This window comes from Homarus americanus, unplaced genomic scaffold, assembly GCF_018991925.1.
Source record: "Homarus americanus isolate GMGI-L3 unplaced genomic scaffold, GMGI_Hamer_2.0 scaffold34921, whole genome shotgun sequence".
NCBI lineage: Eukaryota > Metazoa > Arthropoda > Malacostraca > Decapoda > Nephropidae > Homarus > Homarus americanus.
In genome coordinates, this window is record NW_024741901.1 from 15,718,682 (window position 1) to 15,740,766 (window position 22,085).

General features: G+C 37.7%; 1 protein-coding gene across 1 annotated transcript in view; it reads right to left on the reverse strand.

The window, feature by feature from the left end:
- Positions 1 to 200: 200 nt before the first annotated feature.
- LOC121876244 (putative tRNA (cytidine(32)/guanosine(34)-2'-O)-methyltransferase) overlaps positions 201 to 22,085 on the reverse strand; it is a 30,754-nt gene continuing 8,869 nt past the window's right edge. The window contains exons 3-6 of the mRNA XM_042381257.1: positions 17,745 to 17,926; positions 16,660 to 16,869; positions 14,828 to 15,015; positions 201 to 1,718 (exon numbers count right to left, since the gene is read on the reverse strand). Of these exons, the coding sequence (XP_042237191.1) occupies positions 1,431 to 1,718; positions 14,828 to 15,015; positions 16,660 to 16,869; positions 17,745 to 17,926 (868 nt within the window). The 3' untranslated portion in view covers positions 201 to 1,430. The remainder of the gene's footprint in view (positions 1,719 to 14,827; positions 15,016 to 16,659; positions 16,870 to 17,744; positions 17,927 to 22,085) is intronic.

Genomic DNA, 22,085 nt, shown 5'->3' on the forward strand with positions numbered 1-22,085 from the left:
TAAATAAAAGTGAGCACTAATATAGCATTTGAGCACTTTGACACTGAATATATCAAATTTTATAAAGACCTCAGACTCAATCGCCACACATGATGTACCCATCAAGGATTCTTGGTGATTGGTATCCATACTACCCACTACTGGCCACTAATTACCCACAGTTTGGCTGGGTCTCTTACCAGACAAACTTATTTACAGGCTTAAGCTATGTCCCGTCACCTTCCATAGCCTAAAAATTATGTACAGTAGTTTTATTATTTGTACACGAGTTATATTTTAGCAGTGGTTGTGTATTTGTATTACAGTAATTTTATTACTTGATCAGTTATTTTTGTTACTGGGAGATTGGTGACTTTTCTTTTGAGATTGGTGACGTCACATCGGCAAAATAGAGAGAGGGCAATTATGTTTATATCAAATATGAACAATATAGCAATGTAACTTTGCCAAAATACAGCAGCATCCTACTCCTTGTAAGTGAAGCCTAATCTAAAGTTTTTATTTTCTCGATGATTTTCACCCCATTTACAACTCCCCTTAAATTAAACATACTGTATTTAAAAGTCACCTCCAGACTCCCCTTTTTCAGTCAATACTATTACTTTTCATAAAAAGGAAAACTAATTTTTTTCACTACAAAATTAACATTAAATCTTTTAAAATATCCCTGAACTGCCTCGGTTTTATCTTAAGCAGCATTACTCTGTTTCAATTTAGAGACAGGAAAAAATAATTCATCAACTTTATATGACAAATTCCTGATAAACAAATATTATTACATTTTAAATGTACCCTGTACTATTTGCCTAAAAATATTTTCCATATTAATCATATATCTGCTCCCTCTTTAAAAACTGATCATTAGCTACTAGGTGGATTTTGTAGTACACAAACTTATATTTTCTGGTTCTTGTAATAGTGTACAGGGACACTTTATAAAGACAATTATTTTAATTGGATTAAGCCTCCTTCGATCATTCCATGGTTGATATGTTAATTCGCTAGACATACTATACCCCCTCCTCCCGTCCAGTTTGCTTTAGATAAGGGAATCTTAGTACAGCAGCAGTTCTCTGAAAGCAGGCCTCACTGAGCCACTGGTTGTATCAATCAGCACTCAACAATGCCATAATAACTCTTCTGCCACCTATGAAATCTGACTAAATCTGGTGAATCTGAGAGAACCTCAGCTAAACCGATTATGCCACATGCAGTTGTTAGCTGCCTTGGATTACTTTTATTTCTATAACTATCACCCAGATGTAAAATTATCTTTGAAAATGACATACCAGAGGCCCAAAATACTTCATTAACTATTTTTTTTTGCCTGGAAATAACTCACTTGAAAGTACAGTATAGGGCATCATTTAGAAAAAATAAAAATTTTCCTCTCAAGATACTCTTTAAATTCTAAAACTTAGTCATTAACTTTAAGAATGTGAACTCTGAGCATCACTAATATGCAAGTCTTCCAGTATGGCATAAGTATCTATGGTCTCAAATTGATTGTCTGATATACTTGCTGGATCTAAATTTTCACTTTTGCTTTGGTCATCTTCCATTCCTCTTCTCAAGTTACTTTCACTTTTTGAGGTTAAGGTGGCAGATTTGTTTAAAGACTGCTGGTGTTGATGCTTCATGGAAACTGCAGTGGTGTATGCTGGGTTGATTGGTGGTTGTGTTGGTGGTCGATACTCATATGACTGTCCATCACTCATCTAAGAAAAAAATAATTAAGTTGACTTCTAAAACACTAGCTACAATATGCCTCCATATGTCATAAAGCATCAAATTCTAAAACCAAGAAAATAAAGCCATATTGATCAGAATGCTTGAAAACCTAAATACAAGGGTCATTCATTAAGTAATGAGACAAATGAATACTGTACAGTGTAATTATAGAAGTAATGATTTATTATTAATGATCATATAGTCTGTAGAGGGAGATTATGTGGAAATATACATTTCCACATAATCTCCCTCTACAGCTATGCATTTGTTCCATGTTTCTATAAGTTTTCTTATTCCTGTGGCGAAAAATTCTTTGACTAACTTCGTAACCAATTTTGGATTTCTTTCTTCACCTCTTCATTATTCGAATAATGCTATCCACGTAAAGCTGTTTTAAGCGGACCAAACATGCGGTAGTTTGATGGTGTGAGATCTGGACTGTATGCAGGGTGTGACAAATCTCCCACCCTAGTTTTCTAATCATTTCCTGTGTATGCTATGCACTATGGAATCATGCATTGTCTTGTAGAAGAATCATGCCTTTTCTTTGCAAGCTGGGTGCCTCTGAATTATGGCTGGCTTGATCTCATTTTTTATAATTTCTGAATATGATGCAGTGTTGATGGTACACCACTCTTCAAAATAGTGGCAGTATACTGTCCATTCATATCCCAGAAAGCATCACTTTATTCACTGAAGGGAGCATTTTTAGTATTTTGGCTTGAAGAGATGAAGAATGTTTCCACACCATGCTTTGACGTTTTGACTTTGGTTCAAAGTGGTGCACCCCGGTTTCAACACAAGCTATGATCCGCTGTAGGAATGCCTCACCTTCACATAGAATCGTTCTTTCAGTTCAATTGAAATTTGCAGTCTAACGGCTTTGTGTTCTTTGCTCAACATTTTGGGGACCCAACGTGCTCATGTTTTCTTAAACTTCAGTCCATTAAAGCCGAATGTCCATTACAGGCAGTCCCCAATTTATGAACATATATGGTTCTAGAGATCTGTTAAGTAAGTCCAAATTCACATATATAAGCTTGCAAACAATGTGTTAAATATGAAAAATACCTTATGTACAGTCGTGATCAAAAGTTTGCTCCAGCCCAAAATGAAGCAGCATTGACTCCAAACGAGATACAACAGTTAGGGTAAGTCAGCTCGGAGACTCATTGCAGTGACTCAGTTTCACAGAGGGAGTGAACTTTTGTCCCCAACTGTACAGCACACCCAGAGCACAATAATCCATAATACGAAATTGATTTTGGTCCTCCAGCCACAAACAAAAGAGTTTTTCCATCTCATTATGCACTTTTCTTCTTATCTTACTTATGATGGTTAATTGCACAGGCACAGAATTTCTCACATGTTCCATAATTCTTTCTTTGTCCTTTAAAATAGTACCAACAGTCGAATGATTCAGTCGCAACACAAGCCACATTTGTCGTCTTATCACGTCTTTCCACTTGCTTTATTATTGCCACTTTCGTTTTCATTGTAATTGTGCATCTTTTCTTACTCGTACTGCCATCACTTGCAAAACCTATGAGCTTCTCGGACATATTGGGGTCAATTATGTTCATAAAAGCAAAAAGAAATGAACTATTATCACTGCCATAATGTTGTGAACGAAACAACAACTAAAATTGCTGCCGTTTGGCCAGGAATGTTGGGGGTAGCGCCATCTGCGTGTCAGTAAATTAATGACTCTTGCACTTTCCCACTGAATGGAATTTTGGACATATGGATAGGTTTGTTCGTATGTATGAAAGTTCGGAAGTAAAGGAGATACTGTGCTGTGTATCCGGATCTGGAATAATAGAGGACTTGGTCCATTATATACCAACATTGTCTGGAGTGGGTACGTGGGTCACAAAAGTTGAAAACGAATACCAGACCATATTTTCTGTATGCTGTACCTAATAAAAAATCACACAAGTGGCAGTATTGTAACCATTGAGGTTTATCCGAACTGTGTTGTTGTGCTCGCCATGTTCCCTCACCCACAACTTCTTGGACCCCACTCCCCTTTTCATATTTCTGGATCCGCCCCTGATATGTCACCACCTACTTATTTGTAATAATTTATATTTAATTCCTGTACGCTACCCATGCTTTGGTGGGTGCAAACTTCCTATTGTCCTTAAATCATATCAATATTGTCTCTATATCACAAGTCATAGCGTGTCCAGCGAAGCAGTACCAATGTATGTATTAGTGTCTGACCGCATGGTCATGTGACTAGTCTTGTCACTTCCCTAGGGTGCAATAAATTAATTAAATAATAAATAATATGCCCAGTCACATAATGTCGGGAAAGACCTCAACAGCTTCATTCCATCCTCTGGGCATGCCAAGTAGCTACCAAGCTCCTTTAACCCCTTCGCCCTGGTTGATGTTCCGGAACATTCATCTGGGGGCCCCGGTTGACGTTCCAGAACGCGCACCTTTTCGCAGCAATGTTTGAATGCCCAGCGTGGGTTATCAGGTTCCAGCGTGACTGTTTGCGTGTCACGCCACATGCTTGGCCACAGGGAAGCTTCCAGAACATAATTACCTACTTTTGTTTGTTTCATTTTCATTGTTTGTCCATCTTATCATGTTGTATCAAAGGAATATTGCTAAAAGTAGTGTAGTTGTATTGTAGTGTAGTATTAATGGAAAATAATGCTATGATTATGTTATAAATGTATTTATTTGTGGAATATTATTCTGATAATTATTTATATGCATTACTTGCTCTCCCAAAACACAAAGACAGCCAGGCGACCGACTATGTGTGTGTCGCCGAGCACTTTTTATGAAAAATAATGCAAATAACAAATTCTAAGGGGATGCAAATGTTTCATAGAATGAATAAAAATGTTGAGCGTTTTGCCAAAGTTGACAGATTGGTCCAAGATGCACTTGCTTGCTACAGGGAGATTTATAATGAAAAGAAAAAGCAAACTGTGGTGTCTAAATTGGATATCTATTTTAAGAAGTCCCCCATTGCTGTCTCCTCACGCCCCACCAGTGCTGCCTCTTCACTCCCTAAAGATGATCCAATACCTTCAACCAGCAAGTTTCCCCTGTACATTACTCTGTCTGAAGAAAAAAAACATTGATGACCCACCCAGCCCTGTCTCCTCCTCTGCTTCATCCAATTAATATACTGTAGTCTCCATGTATACCTGTAAATAGAAAATTATGGGGGCCCCGTGTGCATTCACCTGACTATATTAAAGGTAAGTGCACAGTAACACTGTATCCATTCTTCATTATTGATTACTTTTACTGTACTGTATTTCATTTTAGATTTTATATGTATTATTTTTTGCATTTTTGACTTCTGACCTGGATTTGGGTCCCTAACCCCGTCGTAAGTCAGGGAGCAGCTGTAAATACCAGCAGAAAGGTATAATATAATCCGAAACAACAAAGCCCAACCATTAATTAAGCAACAGGGAACTAAGTAACCAATCGCCGATCACTTTTACATTCATTCATAATTTTTACTCATGAGTATAGTAAACAAATGGCCTTGAGTTGCCAGCTGTCTCCAGCAGTGTTCAAAGAATCTTGAACGAGACTGTACATACTATAAGAAATGACCTTGGTGGTGTTTCCTTAATTGAGAAATTTTCAGATGAATTTCAACCAAGTTATGCCATAAAGATTACTCTTTCATTGTTTTGTCCTGTAGGGGTGAACAACATTCTGCGGTATATCAAGGACTCAAAGAAGACTTTTTGTCATCTTGATCCTCTGAATGTATCTAAGGTACCACTTACTTATGAACAGCGTTGTACGTTTCAACGAAAAAAAGTGGCGCCGCCAGCGTCTTGACGGCCGAGAAATTTGATGCCGTCGGCGTAAACAATTTCATAAATTGACGCCGCAAGCCAACCCACCCAGAAACACTCTCTGAGTGATTATCATTACAATACAGTAGTACCCCGATTTACGCAGTCAATTGAACCCACAGGGTACCGCGTTAAGTGAAATCCGCGTAAATGGAACAACGGAACATATGGGATTAATTCCAATAGAGACTGGCCCGACCCCCAAACTCTACTTTTTCCAACACAATACCTATGTTCTAGTAAAAATAACATCTTAATTTTATGATGGTACATGCACACAATTAATCTTAAGAGAAATAGAAATACAGTCGCCTAAGTTAATGTCCATTCAAATAATGGACTCAACTCCCTCCCCTCTTCTCACACCTACACTGCTGGCTCTTCCTCTCTGAGAAATTTTGGGGGAAAACCACTAGATTTTAATAAATAATACCTCAAACTAAAGTTAGGATAATATAATTGGCATTGCTGGATTCCTTGTAAGACCAGGAATATTTTGAATATAAATGTCATATATTTTGCACAAAAGATAACATATTTACTCAGAGTAAACATTATATCTAAAATTTGTATGTCTAATGCAAAATCTATGATGTTTATATTCAAAATGATCATCAAATTGTAAGAATTCCAGCAATGTCAATTATATTCTGGCGGGTAATTTGTATGAATTTTATGAGCTAAAACAAATATCTTCAGTTAATAAAAAAATATTCTTCACTACACTATCTGTCAGTCAAAGTACCCCACCTTGCTCCCCCTCTTCCAATCACAGCCAGATGGTCGGTCCTGCCCCAACCCTCCCCACCCCCACCAACCCTCCCTTACAAGAGAAATGTTGGGTGAAAAACAGATTTTAACATTTAGTATTAAATAATACCTCAGATTAAGTTAGATATAATTGACATTGCTGGATTCCTTGTAAGACCAGGAATATTTTAAATATAAATGTCATATATTTTGCACAAAAGATAACATATTTACTCAGAGTAAACATTATATCTAAAATTTGTATGTCTAATGCAAAATCTATGATGTTTATGTTCAAAATGATCATCAAATTGTAAGAATTCCAGCAATGTAAATTATATTCTGGCCGGGTAATTTGTATGAATTTTTATGAGCTAAAACAAATATCTTCAGTTAATAAAAAAATATTCTTCACACCGTGCCAGATGGTCGGTCGTCCCTTCCTCCCCCACCCCCACCAACCCTACCTACCAGATGTGTGGGAAAACCAGAATATTTACCTTTTAGTTATAAATAATACCTCAAACTAAAGTTAGAATAATATAATTGACATTGCTGGATTCCTTTGTAAGACCAGGAATATTTGAATATAAATGTCATATATTTTGCACAAAAGATAACATATTTACTCAGAGTAAACATTATATCTAAAATTTGTATGTCTAATGCAAAATCTATGATGTTTATATTCAAAATGATCATCATATTGTAAGAATTCCAGCAATGTAAATTATATTCTGGCGGTAATTTGTATGAATTTTATGAGCTAAATAAAAAATATATATATTATACTTCACCACATATGAGTAGATGAACCGCTAAGTGAAAGTTCGGTTTCTTGCAGGCAATCACAGATATGAGAAATCGCGTTGAGTGAAACCGCGTAAAACGGAGTAATACTGTACTCTAATGTGGCTTAGATATAGTGAAAATATAACATAAAACTATAAAATAAGAAAAATGAAGATCATTTGTGTGTATGTGTGGGAAGTGAACATTTGTGTGGAGGCAGTGAGCTGTAAATATAATTGCGCCACTCCCTCCTCCCTTCCCAATGTAAGTCAGTTGGGTGACTGAATGGCTGAACTCTCACATCGCCCAAAGCAGCTATTCTATGTACATAAAATAATATGTGCTGTACAGTGAACCCTCACTTTTAGCGGTCAATTGAACCCACGGCGGCCCAAGAAGCAGAAACGCGTAAAGTGAACAGCATAACATATGGGATCAATTGAAATAGAGACCAGGCCGCCCCCAAACCCACTTTTTCCACCAACTATGTACGTTTTAATAAAAATAACATCTTAACTTTATGATGGCATGCACACACACATAATATAGAAGAGGAACAATCAAATAAGAGAATAATATAATTGTAGGTTAGGTTAGAAAAAACAAGGTTAGGTTTAACACTCTACATTGCTAGTAGAAGAGATGGGTCGCACACGGAATGGAGGGTTCCGAGGCAGAAGCTACTGGCCCTCAGGGTGAGTCATCATCACTGACATCCACATATTAGTGCCTCCCTGACAAATCCTCAAAGTCACCATCACTGTCTCTGTCACTATCACTGGCCTGGGCTGGCTGTGATGGGTTAGCTAAGAACCGGTAATGCTTTGTTGACGGCTGGTGTTAATGTTGTCGGATACACCATGATGTAGGGCTCCATAGTCTGTAACAGCTGGGTAGTGAAAAATTTCCATACCGTTATCGCCAGGTTGTCAGAAAGGAGGAGCTTGAGTTTCTCAACACACTGGATGGCACCCCTTACATTACTATACGATAACTGCATTCTTCTTTTTCTTCTTGGGATGACGCACCACCTGCCAGTTCTTCACTGACGCCATCATCATCTAACATCTCATCGGGCAGTCACATCAGGATCCCTTATCACTCCATAATGTCGTCGCAGGTCTCAGATAGCCTGCAGCCAACACTCTGCAGCTTTCTGGCAAAGTCCACTGCTACTGCAACAGTCTGAACCTCACCAGTCATAGATTGACCCTGCCTCCCACCTGGAATACCTTGCAACACATGTCTCCATGCATGACGAATCACATACAGACAGCTGATCCCATGCCTCCACCACAGCTTCCACAGCTTTCTTTGCAGATGTTGAATTTTCTCCAAAATGTTTCAGAAGTACTTGCTCTGCCAACTGTTGTTCCTCGTCGCCTTCGCCTTGCTATCGTGTCACCCAGGTTACGAACTCATCATCCTTGGTGCTGGTATAGTCGCTCAGGAGCTTAAACTTTTGCAGAGAATGCAGCTTACATTATAGATCAATTCTTGGTCCATGGGCTGTATTAATGACGCAGTGTTGGGAGGAAGGAAGACCACTTTACGTTGGGGTGACGATCCAACAGTAGGAGCGAAAGTGTCCTGGTGCGCTGTCAAGCAGCAACAAAATCTTGAATGGAACAATCTGTTGCTCACAGAATTTCCCACGCCGAACGTAAACAGTCATCAAACCAGAGAGGGACAGAGTAGAGAACATCCACGCCTTACGCATGGGGTCAACCAGTGGACATTTAGCTTGGACACGTCCATGCTCTGTAGGCGCAAGGCGTTTATGCAGGCTGTGGATCAATGATAACTTGAGCTACAGGACCGGAGGCATTACAGGTAAACAGGACGGTGATGCGCCTCTGCAACTTCCAGCCCCGACACTTGCTGGCATTCTTCACAACGGCTGTCTTGGAAGGTAGCTTTTTCCAAAAAAAGACCAGATTCGTCGTTGTACTGTCCTTCCTCCATAATCTCACACGTGAAAACGGAGGAAATTCCTAGCCGCTAACAAGGTCAGCACTAGCTTCTGCTCACCAATGTTAATGTTGGTGCTCTTGTTCCTCTTTCTTAAACCTCTGCAACCACCCAGTGGAAGCATTGAAGGGTTTTGGGTTCTGCAATTCCCCATCTTACGTGACACTGCAGCATACAGTTCATGTATGCATTCTTAACTGAGCGCTGTCCACCGCCATGTTCCGTCATACCTGACAAATCAAGTAGCTCACAAGCATCTGCCTTGAGAAGCACCTGGTTGTGGTAATATACTTGATCATAGAAGCACCTGTAGACTTTGTGATGTCTATGTGCTCCTTTATCTTGGCTGCATCCTTCTTAATCGTCCGGATCGAGATCGTTAACACCATGCTGGGCGAGATCAACCTGTCTTTGTTCCTTTTCTCCAACTCTGGATGATCTTGTATTTAATTTCGCCAGAGCTTAGGAACGCCGATTCTTTTGGCTTAGGGCGGCTGGGTCCAGGTAATGCAAGGTTTCTTTTGCAGGGTGGTGGTCCGTGGAAGCCATTCTTATGGAACAATAGATACCGATATACACAGTGGCCTGAAGGGGTGTAACTGGCGAGGTAGGTCAAGGGCTTGAACGCCCACAGCGGGGCACGTCATAGTACATTAAACCAATCACAGCTAGGCGGGGGGAGGGAGGTGTATGATGCTTGGCCCAATCACAGTCCGACACCCGATCACGTGTATGGCGTCACGATATCGCAACAAAGACATCACTGCAACCTACCGCGCCGCTTACCCAATATGGCGGAGGTCTGAATCCAAAAATGGCGGCGGGCGGGACCGCCAGCCGCTCTCTGCGTAAAAATGCATACCGCGCAAAGTGAGCATTCCGTGTTAGCAGGTTACCGGCGTAAACGGAAGCAGCAAAGTGTAAAGCGGGGTAATACTGTACCAGTAAATTTGAGGAATAAATAAAAATAATACTAATAAATAAAACAAAAGAAAAAATTATTGCATTGCCATTTGACAATACAGTCGACCCTCGTTAATTTGGACCCCTTTAATCCGGATTTGGATAATCGGACGAAATCTGAACTGTCCATATCAAATTTCTGGTTCTGGGATTGTCCGAGTTGCAATTGGGGTTGCAATTTCAAATTCTGTGTCAATACTAAGAAATAACAAAGTCCCTGGTGCACTCTAAGATTAAGAGAAAACGGATGACTCAGGCGTCCTGAAGTGAGAGAGAAAACGGACTCCTATGACGGGCACTAAATGAAGAGACATGGCTACATGTTTTGTGGACTAGCCACTGTACAGTATCCTTTTCATCACTTTGTAATAAACCTCGTTATGCCTATGTGTTTGATAATTATCATAACATTATACATTTATATATTTAGCGGTTGTACAAACACAATCACACATGCCATTCAGACTCAGACTTGACAAGTTTTACCAACTATAAAGACAGTTGAAGCTTAAACATCACTCACAATGGATCTTGAATATTCCAACTGTAATCAGACATACATAAGTTGCCTCAACAATTCAAACCCTCAATATCAAATTCTGTGTCACTACTAAGATATAACAGTCTCTGCACTCTAAGATTAAGAGAAAACGGACTACTCAGGAGTGCTGAAGTGAGAGAAAACGGACTCCTATCGGGACACTCAAATAAACATACACATAGCTGTATAATACAATATTAACCCCTAAATCGGCTAAAACGGACACCCTTCCCCCCCTATTAGTCCGTTTTAACGAGGGTCGACTGTAGTTTCACTACATATGGGAAACGAGACCACAAACAGCTGAGAGATCCCCACTACTGTGTGTGTGTGAGATAATTCCTGTGCACATTAGAAATGCTTCTTCCCTTCATGTTTTCGACCTAATATATTTTTTTTGCACATTCTGTATGAAAGATCGCAACAGAAACAAAAAATGTACAGTACAGTAGAGTATATCTACCTGAAATTACGAGTTAAAATATACTCGGTCCGCATGCTAACTCTAGTGTCCTCTCTCTCACACTGGTTCAGTAAACACCTCCCAGGCATTTGCTGGTAAAATTGGTGCTTGCTGTAAGTGCTTACTGTATACGGTATACTGTACTGTACTGCAGTGAACCCCTCTCTCATCTCGGACACCTACCACATATTTGGGAGGGGGCTGAATAGCCAACCCAGGCACCACAAGTTTGAATAATCCTCATCTTTTGCCTGGAGTGCTGGTAAGCACTGGAAATTTTCTGATTATGGTAGGTTATTTTGGCCAAAGTTGGGTATTGGGGTGGGACGAAAGACCGAGAGGAAAGTGCCTTGATGGAAATTTGATAACAAAGAATGTGTTTACTGTACCGTAGTGACAGTCTTTTTTCTTTATTAACAAATTTTCAATTAAATAGAGTATCATTATTTATTTTTTTATCTTCCATATGCACGAGATAGTTAATTAAAAAAATTATGAATTACCTGGTAGTTGAACTTTAAAGTAATATGTATATGGGTACAAGGTGTAAAATTTATCAAAAGTTTATTAACACTCTTGGGTTTATGGAGATGCTCTCCAGTGAGATGCTCGGGGTTTTACTGGTCAATAACCCCACCACACTTGACTGCATCCCACGAGAAATAATTGTATGTAATGAGTCATAGCAAGCTTGCTATTTGAGATAAAAAGGTGGGGTTTGTTGTATTAGCATTGTTAATAAATTATCTACTAACAGTTTTATGTGAATAATCACAATAAAGAAATTATTTCTATACGTAAGTCAAGTACAACACAAAATTTTGCTTACACTTAATGAAAATGTTTATACATACATCATTTATACATCACTTTCTACCTTTGTTATTTCATGTGATTCCAAAATGAACTTTATTCCATTATAAAGCGTACATGTTTAGCAAAAAATTGTCAGAAAGGAAAATTTGTGAAAAAATATATATTTCCAAGGTAACAGTGGTGTAAATTATACGTTTTGATGAGCATGCCCGTCACTTACTGATGATTCCCTTTTCCCTCCGAACACAAAACATAATTGTACATAGTGAGTCATAACAAGCTTACTATTGGAGATAAAAAGGTCGGATTTTTTGCATTAGCACTGTATATTGATTAAATCTATATGTAAGCGTTCGTATAACACAACTGTAGTGCATGGCTGCCACTAAGCCCCAAATGCAAATGTTCCTCGCTCAAAGTTTCTATATGTTTTACATAAGTTATACATAATGTGTTTATAAATGCTTAATATTTTCGAAATTTCCATGAAATAATAATTGTAAAGTAGTGGTTAAATGTAATGCATGAAAATATTACATAATTTTTTTTACGAAAATATATGAATTTCTTTGCTTACATGTTGTTAGATGTTGGAGCACTTGGTGATGTTCCAACCCCCCTCCTGCCCTCCCTAGTGCCCCAGTGCTGAACTTAGCCTAAACAAGGTCCTCCCCGACTTATAACCTACTCGACTTCAGACCACCCGGACATACGACCGCTTCAGTCATACCAAAACTTTGTCAAATTACGTATTTTTGAGTCCCAACGTCATTGATTGCGCTGTGTACTGACAAAATTTTCGTTTGTAATTCACTTTAAAATGGCTGGCAAGCTTAAAAGTGAGAGTTTTGTGGTGCTGAGAAGAAAAAGAGACACCCATATTAGATTTTCTATGTATTATTTAAGCATTTTCGACTTACGACCTGGATTTGGGTCCCTAACCCCATCATAAGTCAGGGAGGAGCTGTAATATCGGGTAATGAACACAGTAATGGAGAGGAAACAGACCCCAATGATGTCAAGAATTTTGACGCGAGAGCACGGTGCTCTAGTATTCCCCTTTTCCTGTACAAATGGCTTGTACTTTCATACTTACTGAACGTACAATACTACAGTATACATAATTGTAATCTTTTTTTTACATCTTAACACTGTTTTAACACTGTATTCTTGGCCGATTGTTCTGGTACAGTAATGTATGGTATTACAGAATTCAAATACAGTATTACCCCGCCTAACGCGGTTTCACTTAATGCGTTTTTTCATATACGCGGTGCCTCGCCAGAGCTGAACTTTCACTTAACACGGATTTTTTCCACATATACGCGGTGAGTGTCCGGCTCGAGACGCTATTTTTAGATTTGCCCACCGCCACCCCTGCCTGACTGCCTGTTTTAGCTCATAAAATTCATACAAATTACCCGGCTAGAATATAATTTACATTGCTGGAATTCTTATAATTTGGTGATCATTTTGAATATAAACATCATATATTTTGCATTAGACATACAAATTTTAGATAAAATGTTTTTTCTGAGTAAATATGTTATCTTTTGTAAAATATATGACATTTATATTCAAAATATTCTGGTCTTACAAGAATCCAGCAATGTCAATTATATTATCCTAACTTAGTTTGAGGTATTATTTATTACTAAAAGTTAAATATTCTGGTTTGTCCACACATCTCCTTGGGACGGTTGGTGGGGTGGGGGGAGAGGAGGGATCGACCGACCATCTGTTACCCTGTAAAAGAATATTTTTTTTTTATTAACTGAAGATATTTGTTTTAGCTCATAAAATTCATAACAAATTACCCGGTCAGAATATAATTTACATTGCTGGAATTATAATTTGATGATCATTTTGAATATAAACATCATATATTTTGCAAAACATACAAATTTTAGATAAAATGTTTTCTCTGAGTAAATATGTTATCTTTTGTGCAAATATATGACATTTATATTCAAAATATTCCTAGTCTTACAAGGAATCCAGCAATGTCAATTATATTATCCTAACTTTAATCTGAGGTATTTTTTATATACAAAATGTTAAAATTTATTTTTTCACCCCTCTTTCTCTTGAAGGGAGGTTGGGACTGACGCGGTTGGAAGGAAGGCAAGGTGGGTACTTTGATTGACAGATAGTGTCGTGAAGAATATTTTTTTATTAACTGAAGATATTTGTTTAGCTCATAAAATTCATACAAATTACCCGGCCAGAATATAATTTACATTGCTGGAATTCTTATAATTTGATGATCATTTTGAATATAAACATCATATATTTTGCATTAGACATACAAATTTTAGATAAAATGTTTCTCTGAGTAAGTATGTTATCTTTTGTGCAAAATATATGACATTTATATTCAAAATATTCCTGGTCTTACAAGGAATCCAGCAATGTCAATTGTATTATCCTAACTTTAGTTTGAGGTATTATTTTTATTAAAATTTAGTGGTTTTCCCCAAAATTTCTCAGAGAGAGCCAGCAGTGTAGTGTGAGAAGAGGGAGGGGTTGAGTCCATTATTTGAATGGACATTAACTAGCGACTGTATTTCTCTTTTCTAAGTATTAATTGTGTGCATGTACCATCATAAAATTAAGATGTTATTTTTACTACAACATAGTTATGTGTCTTCAAAAATGGAGTTTGGGGTTGGGGCTGGTTTCTATTGGAATTAATCCCATATGTTCTGTTGTTCTGCTTGTTTTCACTTAACGCGGGACCCTCTGGGTTCTATTGACCGCGTTAAGTGGGGTACAACTGTATATGCAAAATCAGCAGCAAAATAGGGATCAACCTTGTACAATGGCAGGGGACTATGAACTCCAGGTGTTCTCTACTATACCACCAATAAAACTGTGAATAAATGGCACCAGGGATGACATCTCAAAGGCTTATTCTTATTAAAAAAAATAATTAAATATATCATTATACATTACCTGCAGAGGGTACGTCATGTCTGAGTCATATGCGAACAAGTCTCCACATGCCAGAAATGGTACAATTACACGGTTGACCCCCTCGAGCTCTTGCCACGAACCTTCATAACTTAAGTCAAGCAGTGGGTTTACCATAGTGGGGGTGTAACCAGAAGGGGGAGAGTAATCTTCACAAACAACAAATGCCTCTGAAAAATTGGAGTAGGATATAGAGAAATGTAAAAATAACTTAGAAGTATGCAATTCTCTCAAATCATATAACTATTAAACTTACTGTAATGGGTAATTCACATTACACACAAGATAAAGAGTGTCTATCTCGCCTCTCCTATCACAGAAAGCAGATGCATTCCATTTAAAACTGAAAATAAGTTGGGCTCTCTTACATGTAAAAATGGCATGTCCAAGAAGAGATCTGATCTGTTCTAAATTGTGTGGAACAAAAGGCATTGTCTGCCTCTGGCCAGGCCAGGCCTTAGAGGATCTGGGGACAAGCTCTTAAAGGAAAAAAATAAATAACTTGGTGCAATTTGATGTTTATCTTTCACTATATTTTTTTTTTTTCTACATGGCTGCCACTTGTACCTAATGATGCACTTGTGCTGTAGGATTCCCTACTCTGCCCTCATATGTGCAACAATTGAATGCAAGGATGATTGCCAAAACAACTGCAAACATAATGTAGTTCAGCATGAGGTGAGATAAAACATGTGAAAGCCAAATAAAGAAAAACATAGGTGAGTAGGAGGTAAGACTGGCTACAAGCTTAAGAATGATGAGGTACCAGTAGTAGATGTAATCAGTGTGGAAATATAAAGGATGGGAGGTGAAGTAGTGAGAGATTGGATGGTAAGTGTGTCTAGGAGGGATAACCAATGGAATAGCAGAGACTATAGATTTTCTGTACAAAGGAAAATGTGATTAGTGTGAATACAAAAATCCTACAGGAATAAATCTGATAAAGTCACCACAGAAAGTGCATGGTAATTATTGTACAGTGACCCCTCCGTTAACGAACTCAATCCGTTCCAGAAGGTCGTTCGTTAACCGAAAAGTTCGTTAACCGAAACCATTGTTTCAATGGGTTTTGGCATCAATAAGAGTTAAGGCATTAAAGCCCATGGCGCCATTTCACCCATAAAATTTTAGCTCTCTTGGTGTAATTCAAGATTATTTTCTTTAAATCAACACTGCACTGCATTATATATTGTCAATATGTAAAATATATTTCAAAATGACCAATAATTTGCTTGGAAACACAGAAAAAAAGCGTTTAGTTGAAGAGAGTCTCAAGCAAGATGTTACCTCCAGTGAAAACAGAGAGACTAACTCCTGTTTGCTGTGTTAAGAGGCTGGATGCCGCGCATTAAACTAGTCACTTTACCTTCAATTATGTTCAATAATTGTTAAAATGACTAAAAAATTGAATATTAAACTTTTAAAATTATTGAATAGTATAAACTTCTTGATATTTACTAAAATAGTAAGGAATTTAAGCCCTAGAACCGATTAAAGTATTGGTGGACTGATACTAAAGCTGGTTGCCCGGTCAGTCAAGCGAAAACATGTTGAGGTCGGTTCGTAAGAACTTCGTTAACCGAATTTTTTTTCGTTAACCAAATTGAAGATCCTTATGGAAGGCAGTTCGTTAATCGAAATTACGTTAACCGAGGTGTTCGTTAAACGAGGGCTCACTGTATCTATTTGACTCTATTATCTAAAAGACAATTTGACTTGACCACAACATTATCGTCTCACATCATTGTCCTCTCATTCTTCATCATCACGTCACCATTACCTATCTTGTGATCAATGTTTTCTCTTCAACTTACCAATACTCGAATTTCGTGAAGACCGAGGCTTTGTCACAGTAACATGACGGAAAAAAATCTTAAGCTGAGAATAAAGCAATGTGACATCTTTTCCCCGGAAAATTTTGGCTACAAAGATTCCTCCTTTTGTCAAGACATGGGTGGTTATGTTCAAGGCTGCCAGCAACAACTGAGCTTGCACATATTCATCAAGGTCATGAAGGCCCGTCACTGGAAAACAGAAATCACATGAGTATTCTCTATACTTTGAAAGACTGTGAAAACCAAACTAACACTTCAAATTTATTTTGGCCAATATTGTTAGGGCTTTGCCACACCAGATTGATGACACAGTCAACAGCTACAATGTCACAGAGTAGATGCTCTAGAGTCTTCTAGACCAATTGTAAAATGCTGGGAAATGATGAATAACATAAAACTATCTTAACTGTACAGGTATCAATGAAAAATAAAGCCACAAGAAATAAGCCATGAAAGTAACAATAATTTCATGTACGTACTGTAGTAACAGATTAACGTATACATTTTTGAAGCTATGGGTACTACTGTATCACTATTTATTATTAGCTTCCAACATAGAAACATGGTGACCCATACAATTGCTATTTCTCTAATCTGGAAGCTGAGACTTCCATGGAGGCTCAGTTTCCTTCTTGGCAGAAAACAAACTTTTTTGGTGGGGGAAAAAAGGGGGTAGAATGGATGGTTCACTGGGACTTCACTGAACCAGGTGGTTGGTCATTTTTGCCTAAAGTCAAATGAGCACTAAGAGGGTTGGTAATCCTCTTTGTCCGAGGACAAGTGGCTCTGAGACAACTAGGAATGGGGTGCAGCAAATAACAAATAAATATATCGTATTACTGTACATAGTCCTGCACTGGCATGACTTGTGTTGCATTAAAAGCTAACTCTGATATGGGAAATGATTAAATGAGGACTTGCAAATAAAGAAAAATTGGGAAAGGAAATTAATTTAAGTGTTTATAAAAGAATAGAATACATATTGTTGGGTGAGGTTATACATGACATTTTATGTCAATTTGAATAACTGAAACTAAGCAAAATTAGTTTACCCTTACACTTACCATCTGGTGCACCATCACACACCACTAGCTGTGCAGTGTCACCTTGAAAATGACCAATGATGGCCTCAGCTGTACTAGTTTTTGTTATGTCACCCTGAAGCTGAACAACCCCTGGAAGTGGTGCCATTGCTTGAAGATCTACAGCCACAATTTTTACCGAAGATGGATCTGCTGCTGCACCTCTGTAGTGAAAACAGTAAAAGCACATGAAATATTATTTCCATGTCAATATTTAGAACATTTAGATTAATGTATATATTGATGAAAAGGCAGTGTATCAGTTCTATTACATTATTTAAAAAATATATATACAGTAGATACACCTGCAATATGGAGATTATTAGAACAAAATTTTACCAAGAGTTAGGCCAAATTACTGTACAAACTAAAGTAAACTAAAAAAAACTTTTTAGCTGTACAATATATTCATTAGCTGCAGTTGCAGCCATATATCTTTTGCCAGGCTCTTTTAGTTTTCCTAGTTATGTGGCACCGTTGGAGACACACACAGACACTGGAACAACCAGGCCCATACTTTAAGCACCTGTCAGTGGTTATAATGAAACAAATATGAAGAAACCACAAATTAATTCAGAATTTACATCTGATAGTTTATGACATTTCTCAGTCAGAGTCATTTATCCTACAATACAATGTTGTTACTGGTTATAAAGCCACGTCCATCATACTCTCTACTTTATGGCTTCCTACTATAATATACCTATACAGCATTATTTTGTCTTGTTTTTCATTTGGGTTAAAGGAAACAATGGGCCCCACAACTTATCTAGTGCCCAACTCCCTGCATTACCTACACTAGCCCCTGCATCAACTACCACCGGACTCATCACTACTCCGTCCTCTTCTTCTTGTCCTTAAATTATTTGTTACATTTTGATTTATTACTTGGTATCTGTTTTCAGGATACCATTTATATTCTTGGTATGCAATGTTTTGCCAGTTTCTATGTTTACATTTTAATTGTCACCAAGTTGATTTTCCCCATGTTATGTGTACAGGGGGTCCCCGGGTTACGAGCGACTTCCATTCCTGAGGATGTTCTTAAGTAGGAAATGTACATAAGTCGGAAAACATACTCTTTGTGCACTATATCATAGCCTAAGTCCTTTTATATATCTCGAATCCCTTAATTTAAGAGAAAAGAAGAAATTGAATGACAAAATACAGTAAAGAAAACTAAAAATTTAAGTTTAACTCTTACATTGAAACCTGAGACTGGCTTGCATGTAGCTGTGACAGAGGCTTAATTTGGAATGGTTGAACTGAAACATTCTTCTTTTTGTCATAAATTTCTCTGTAGCATCATAGACATTCAGTAATACCTCTATGAATCTTGCTGTGTTGGTATCTCACTGTTCAAATTTAAACAAACCTTCTTCAATAAGCATGAAACCATCTGCCATTTCTTTTGTGATGAATCACTTTGGTTCTGGAGTTTCAGCTTCCTCTACATCAGCGCTTCTCAAACTATCTGATGTGGCGGACCGACATGGTTTTTTTTCAATGTGCCACGGACCGGCGAGCGAAGCGAGCCAATCCCGGGGCCTATAGGCCCCTCCCCAGGAAAATCTTTTGAGATATGTCCTATTTCAGGGGCATTTTGAGACTATCTGTACTAAACATGAAGACATGATGTCTTATTCATTCTAAGGCCAATCATCATTGACATAACAAGTCTTCCCAGTGTGCCAGGGACCAGTACCATATTTGTGCCATACAATTAATTGTTTACGATCAGAGAAAATATTATTTGAACATTCGCAGTAATATTATTTTATATAGGAAAAATATAATGAATATAAAAGTGGGTTGGGATGAGGTCCCAAATGACAAACACGCAGATACCCGTATGATGCTCTCTGTTCCACTTCTTGATGGTAACTAACCACTGACCTGTGACCTGACATCACAGACTGCTGATCCACACGTGTGGAATAGCAGGGTTGCCAGCTGTGTGACACCCTTCACGGCTGGCACGCATAGTAAAAAATCGGCCATTTCTTTTAATGGGATGCATACATTTATTTTATCCGAAATTAAATAACTACCATACTTAAAATAAAAAGATTTATGTTTTGGGTGGATATGGCATAACTGGTGGCCGAGAACCGTGGCAATTCTGGCAACACAAGGTGATGCGCCCTATTGATATCCCCAGGTGTGGTTCCCACAGAGTCAAACGCCACATCATCATGAAGGTGTTGTTATACGTATTTCAGTTCGCTGTTTTGCTGTTCATTATATCGCATTCGTTAGTTGCATAGCAATGACTTTTAACATGAGTGAGTAAATGAAAAATATAGCCATAATAAATATAAAAACTACAATGAAAATGTAAAAAAAAAAAGACCGAGTCAGATGTCCCGGCAGTGTCACGTGGTGTGGAACGTGACTATCGTTTCTTTCTTTTCTGAAAACTCTCCGCGTACCGGCAGACGATGGCTCACGGACCGGCACCGGTCCGCGGACCACACTTTGAGTAGCACTGCTCTACATCATCTTGACAAAATTTGCTTCTCCAGTTCAATCAGGTCCTCATTGCTTAATTCTTCAGCAAGAGACTCCAGCAACTGTGTGACATCATCCTCATGAATATCATGCTGGAGGTCTACCACTGTCTGTGTCACTTCCCCAGCATCATTTTCAAAGCCCCTGAAACTGTAGACAAACTGTGGGCAGTGTTTTTTCCAAAGACCATTTGCCCTTACCTTGAACCAATTAAACCAGCCCCGACTAGCAACAAAATCTTCCCCATCACTTTCACCACCACATTTAGTCTTCAAGTCAGGATGCAAGATTCTCACTTTTTCCTGAATCAAGGCTAGATTTAGGGGCAAATCCCGTTGATTTTGATCTTCCATCCATATCACTAACAATCTTTCCAATTCAATTAACAATATATTTCTTTGTTTTGTTATCACAGTTGAGTGTTTTGGTGTAGATCCATTTACATATTCAAGAATTTTCTGTTAGTCTTTCAAAATTGTTTCGACCGTTGAGTGACAGAAGCCCAATGCTTTATCAATGATTGAGAGTGTTTCGCCTTTCACAAACAATCAAAAACAAATGTATTAAAAATGTTTAGTCTACCCTCGTCCACTCCGTGCTTTATTAATAACAAAGCACAGAGTGCACTTGAGGGTAGACTCAACATTTGTGATAATTTGTTTCTGATTGTATATATGTATAGCATTGTATATATATCATATGTGTGTGTGTGTGTGTGTGTGTGTGTGTAGACACACACACAAAACACATATAAATAAATAATAATGGGAAAATCCTCTCACAAATACTTATGTCATTAGTGAGTATAAATAATTTCTGCCAAACATTACAAAATGCAGGAGCTACCGCTCACTCCAGACCCCCTAGCTTAATGGCTTATACACATAAATTATATATTGTAAACAATGAATACTCATCAGATGCCACACAATTAAAAAAAACATGGAAAAGTTTTTTTTATGAATTTGTTATACTTTGTTTTCTATTTTCTTCTCAGAAATAAGCAGACATAGAAACATAGTTTTTACAGCACTTTTGAGGCATGAAATAGGCCACCTACAAAAAAAAAAAAAAAAAAATTATTTACTTAAAAAAATGAACATTTTGGGAATTGTTCATTTTTACCTCAACTTACCATATGTGTTTTTTTACCATATTTGACTACAAGTATTATGTTTTGCTTAAAAGCAACAAAAGATGCTTAAACTATGAGCCCAGTGGTTCCACAGTGTATGTCTCCGACATTGCTACATAAACAGGCGAACCGAAAGAGTGGAAAAGAATACATATGGCTGCAACTATACAGTATGATGAAGTGTTGAAGAACACCATAGCAGAACACAGCTGTTTCAGCAGCTACAGAGACTCAACAACTGTATATAATGAATGTGTTAGTCTTGATTCTAATAAATTAACCTGTATATCATGAGGAGAAGCCATAAAAGTAAAAACAAAAAAACTCTCTCTCTCTCTCTGTATAGAACACTCCCTCAAGTTCCCAGTAAAACCAAGCATGAAATAAGGTAAAAATCTGTAAATAATTAACATTAAGAGAAAAACAGGGATGTGTCCTAAGAAAAAACTTCTGTATTTATGACAAGAAACTGGAGGGACAGATGACTTGTTCACCATCTCCAAAACTTATTTAATGTCTTGTAATGACATTATAAATTAAACCTAACCAGTAACTGGTTTAGCAGTTCCAGTATTACAGAAAAACACCAAAAATTTGAATAAAAAACTTACAGGAAGCAAGTAGCTACTGTAACTAGTGATGGACATTGTGGAATTATTTCAAGGGTCATTTCCACA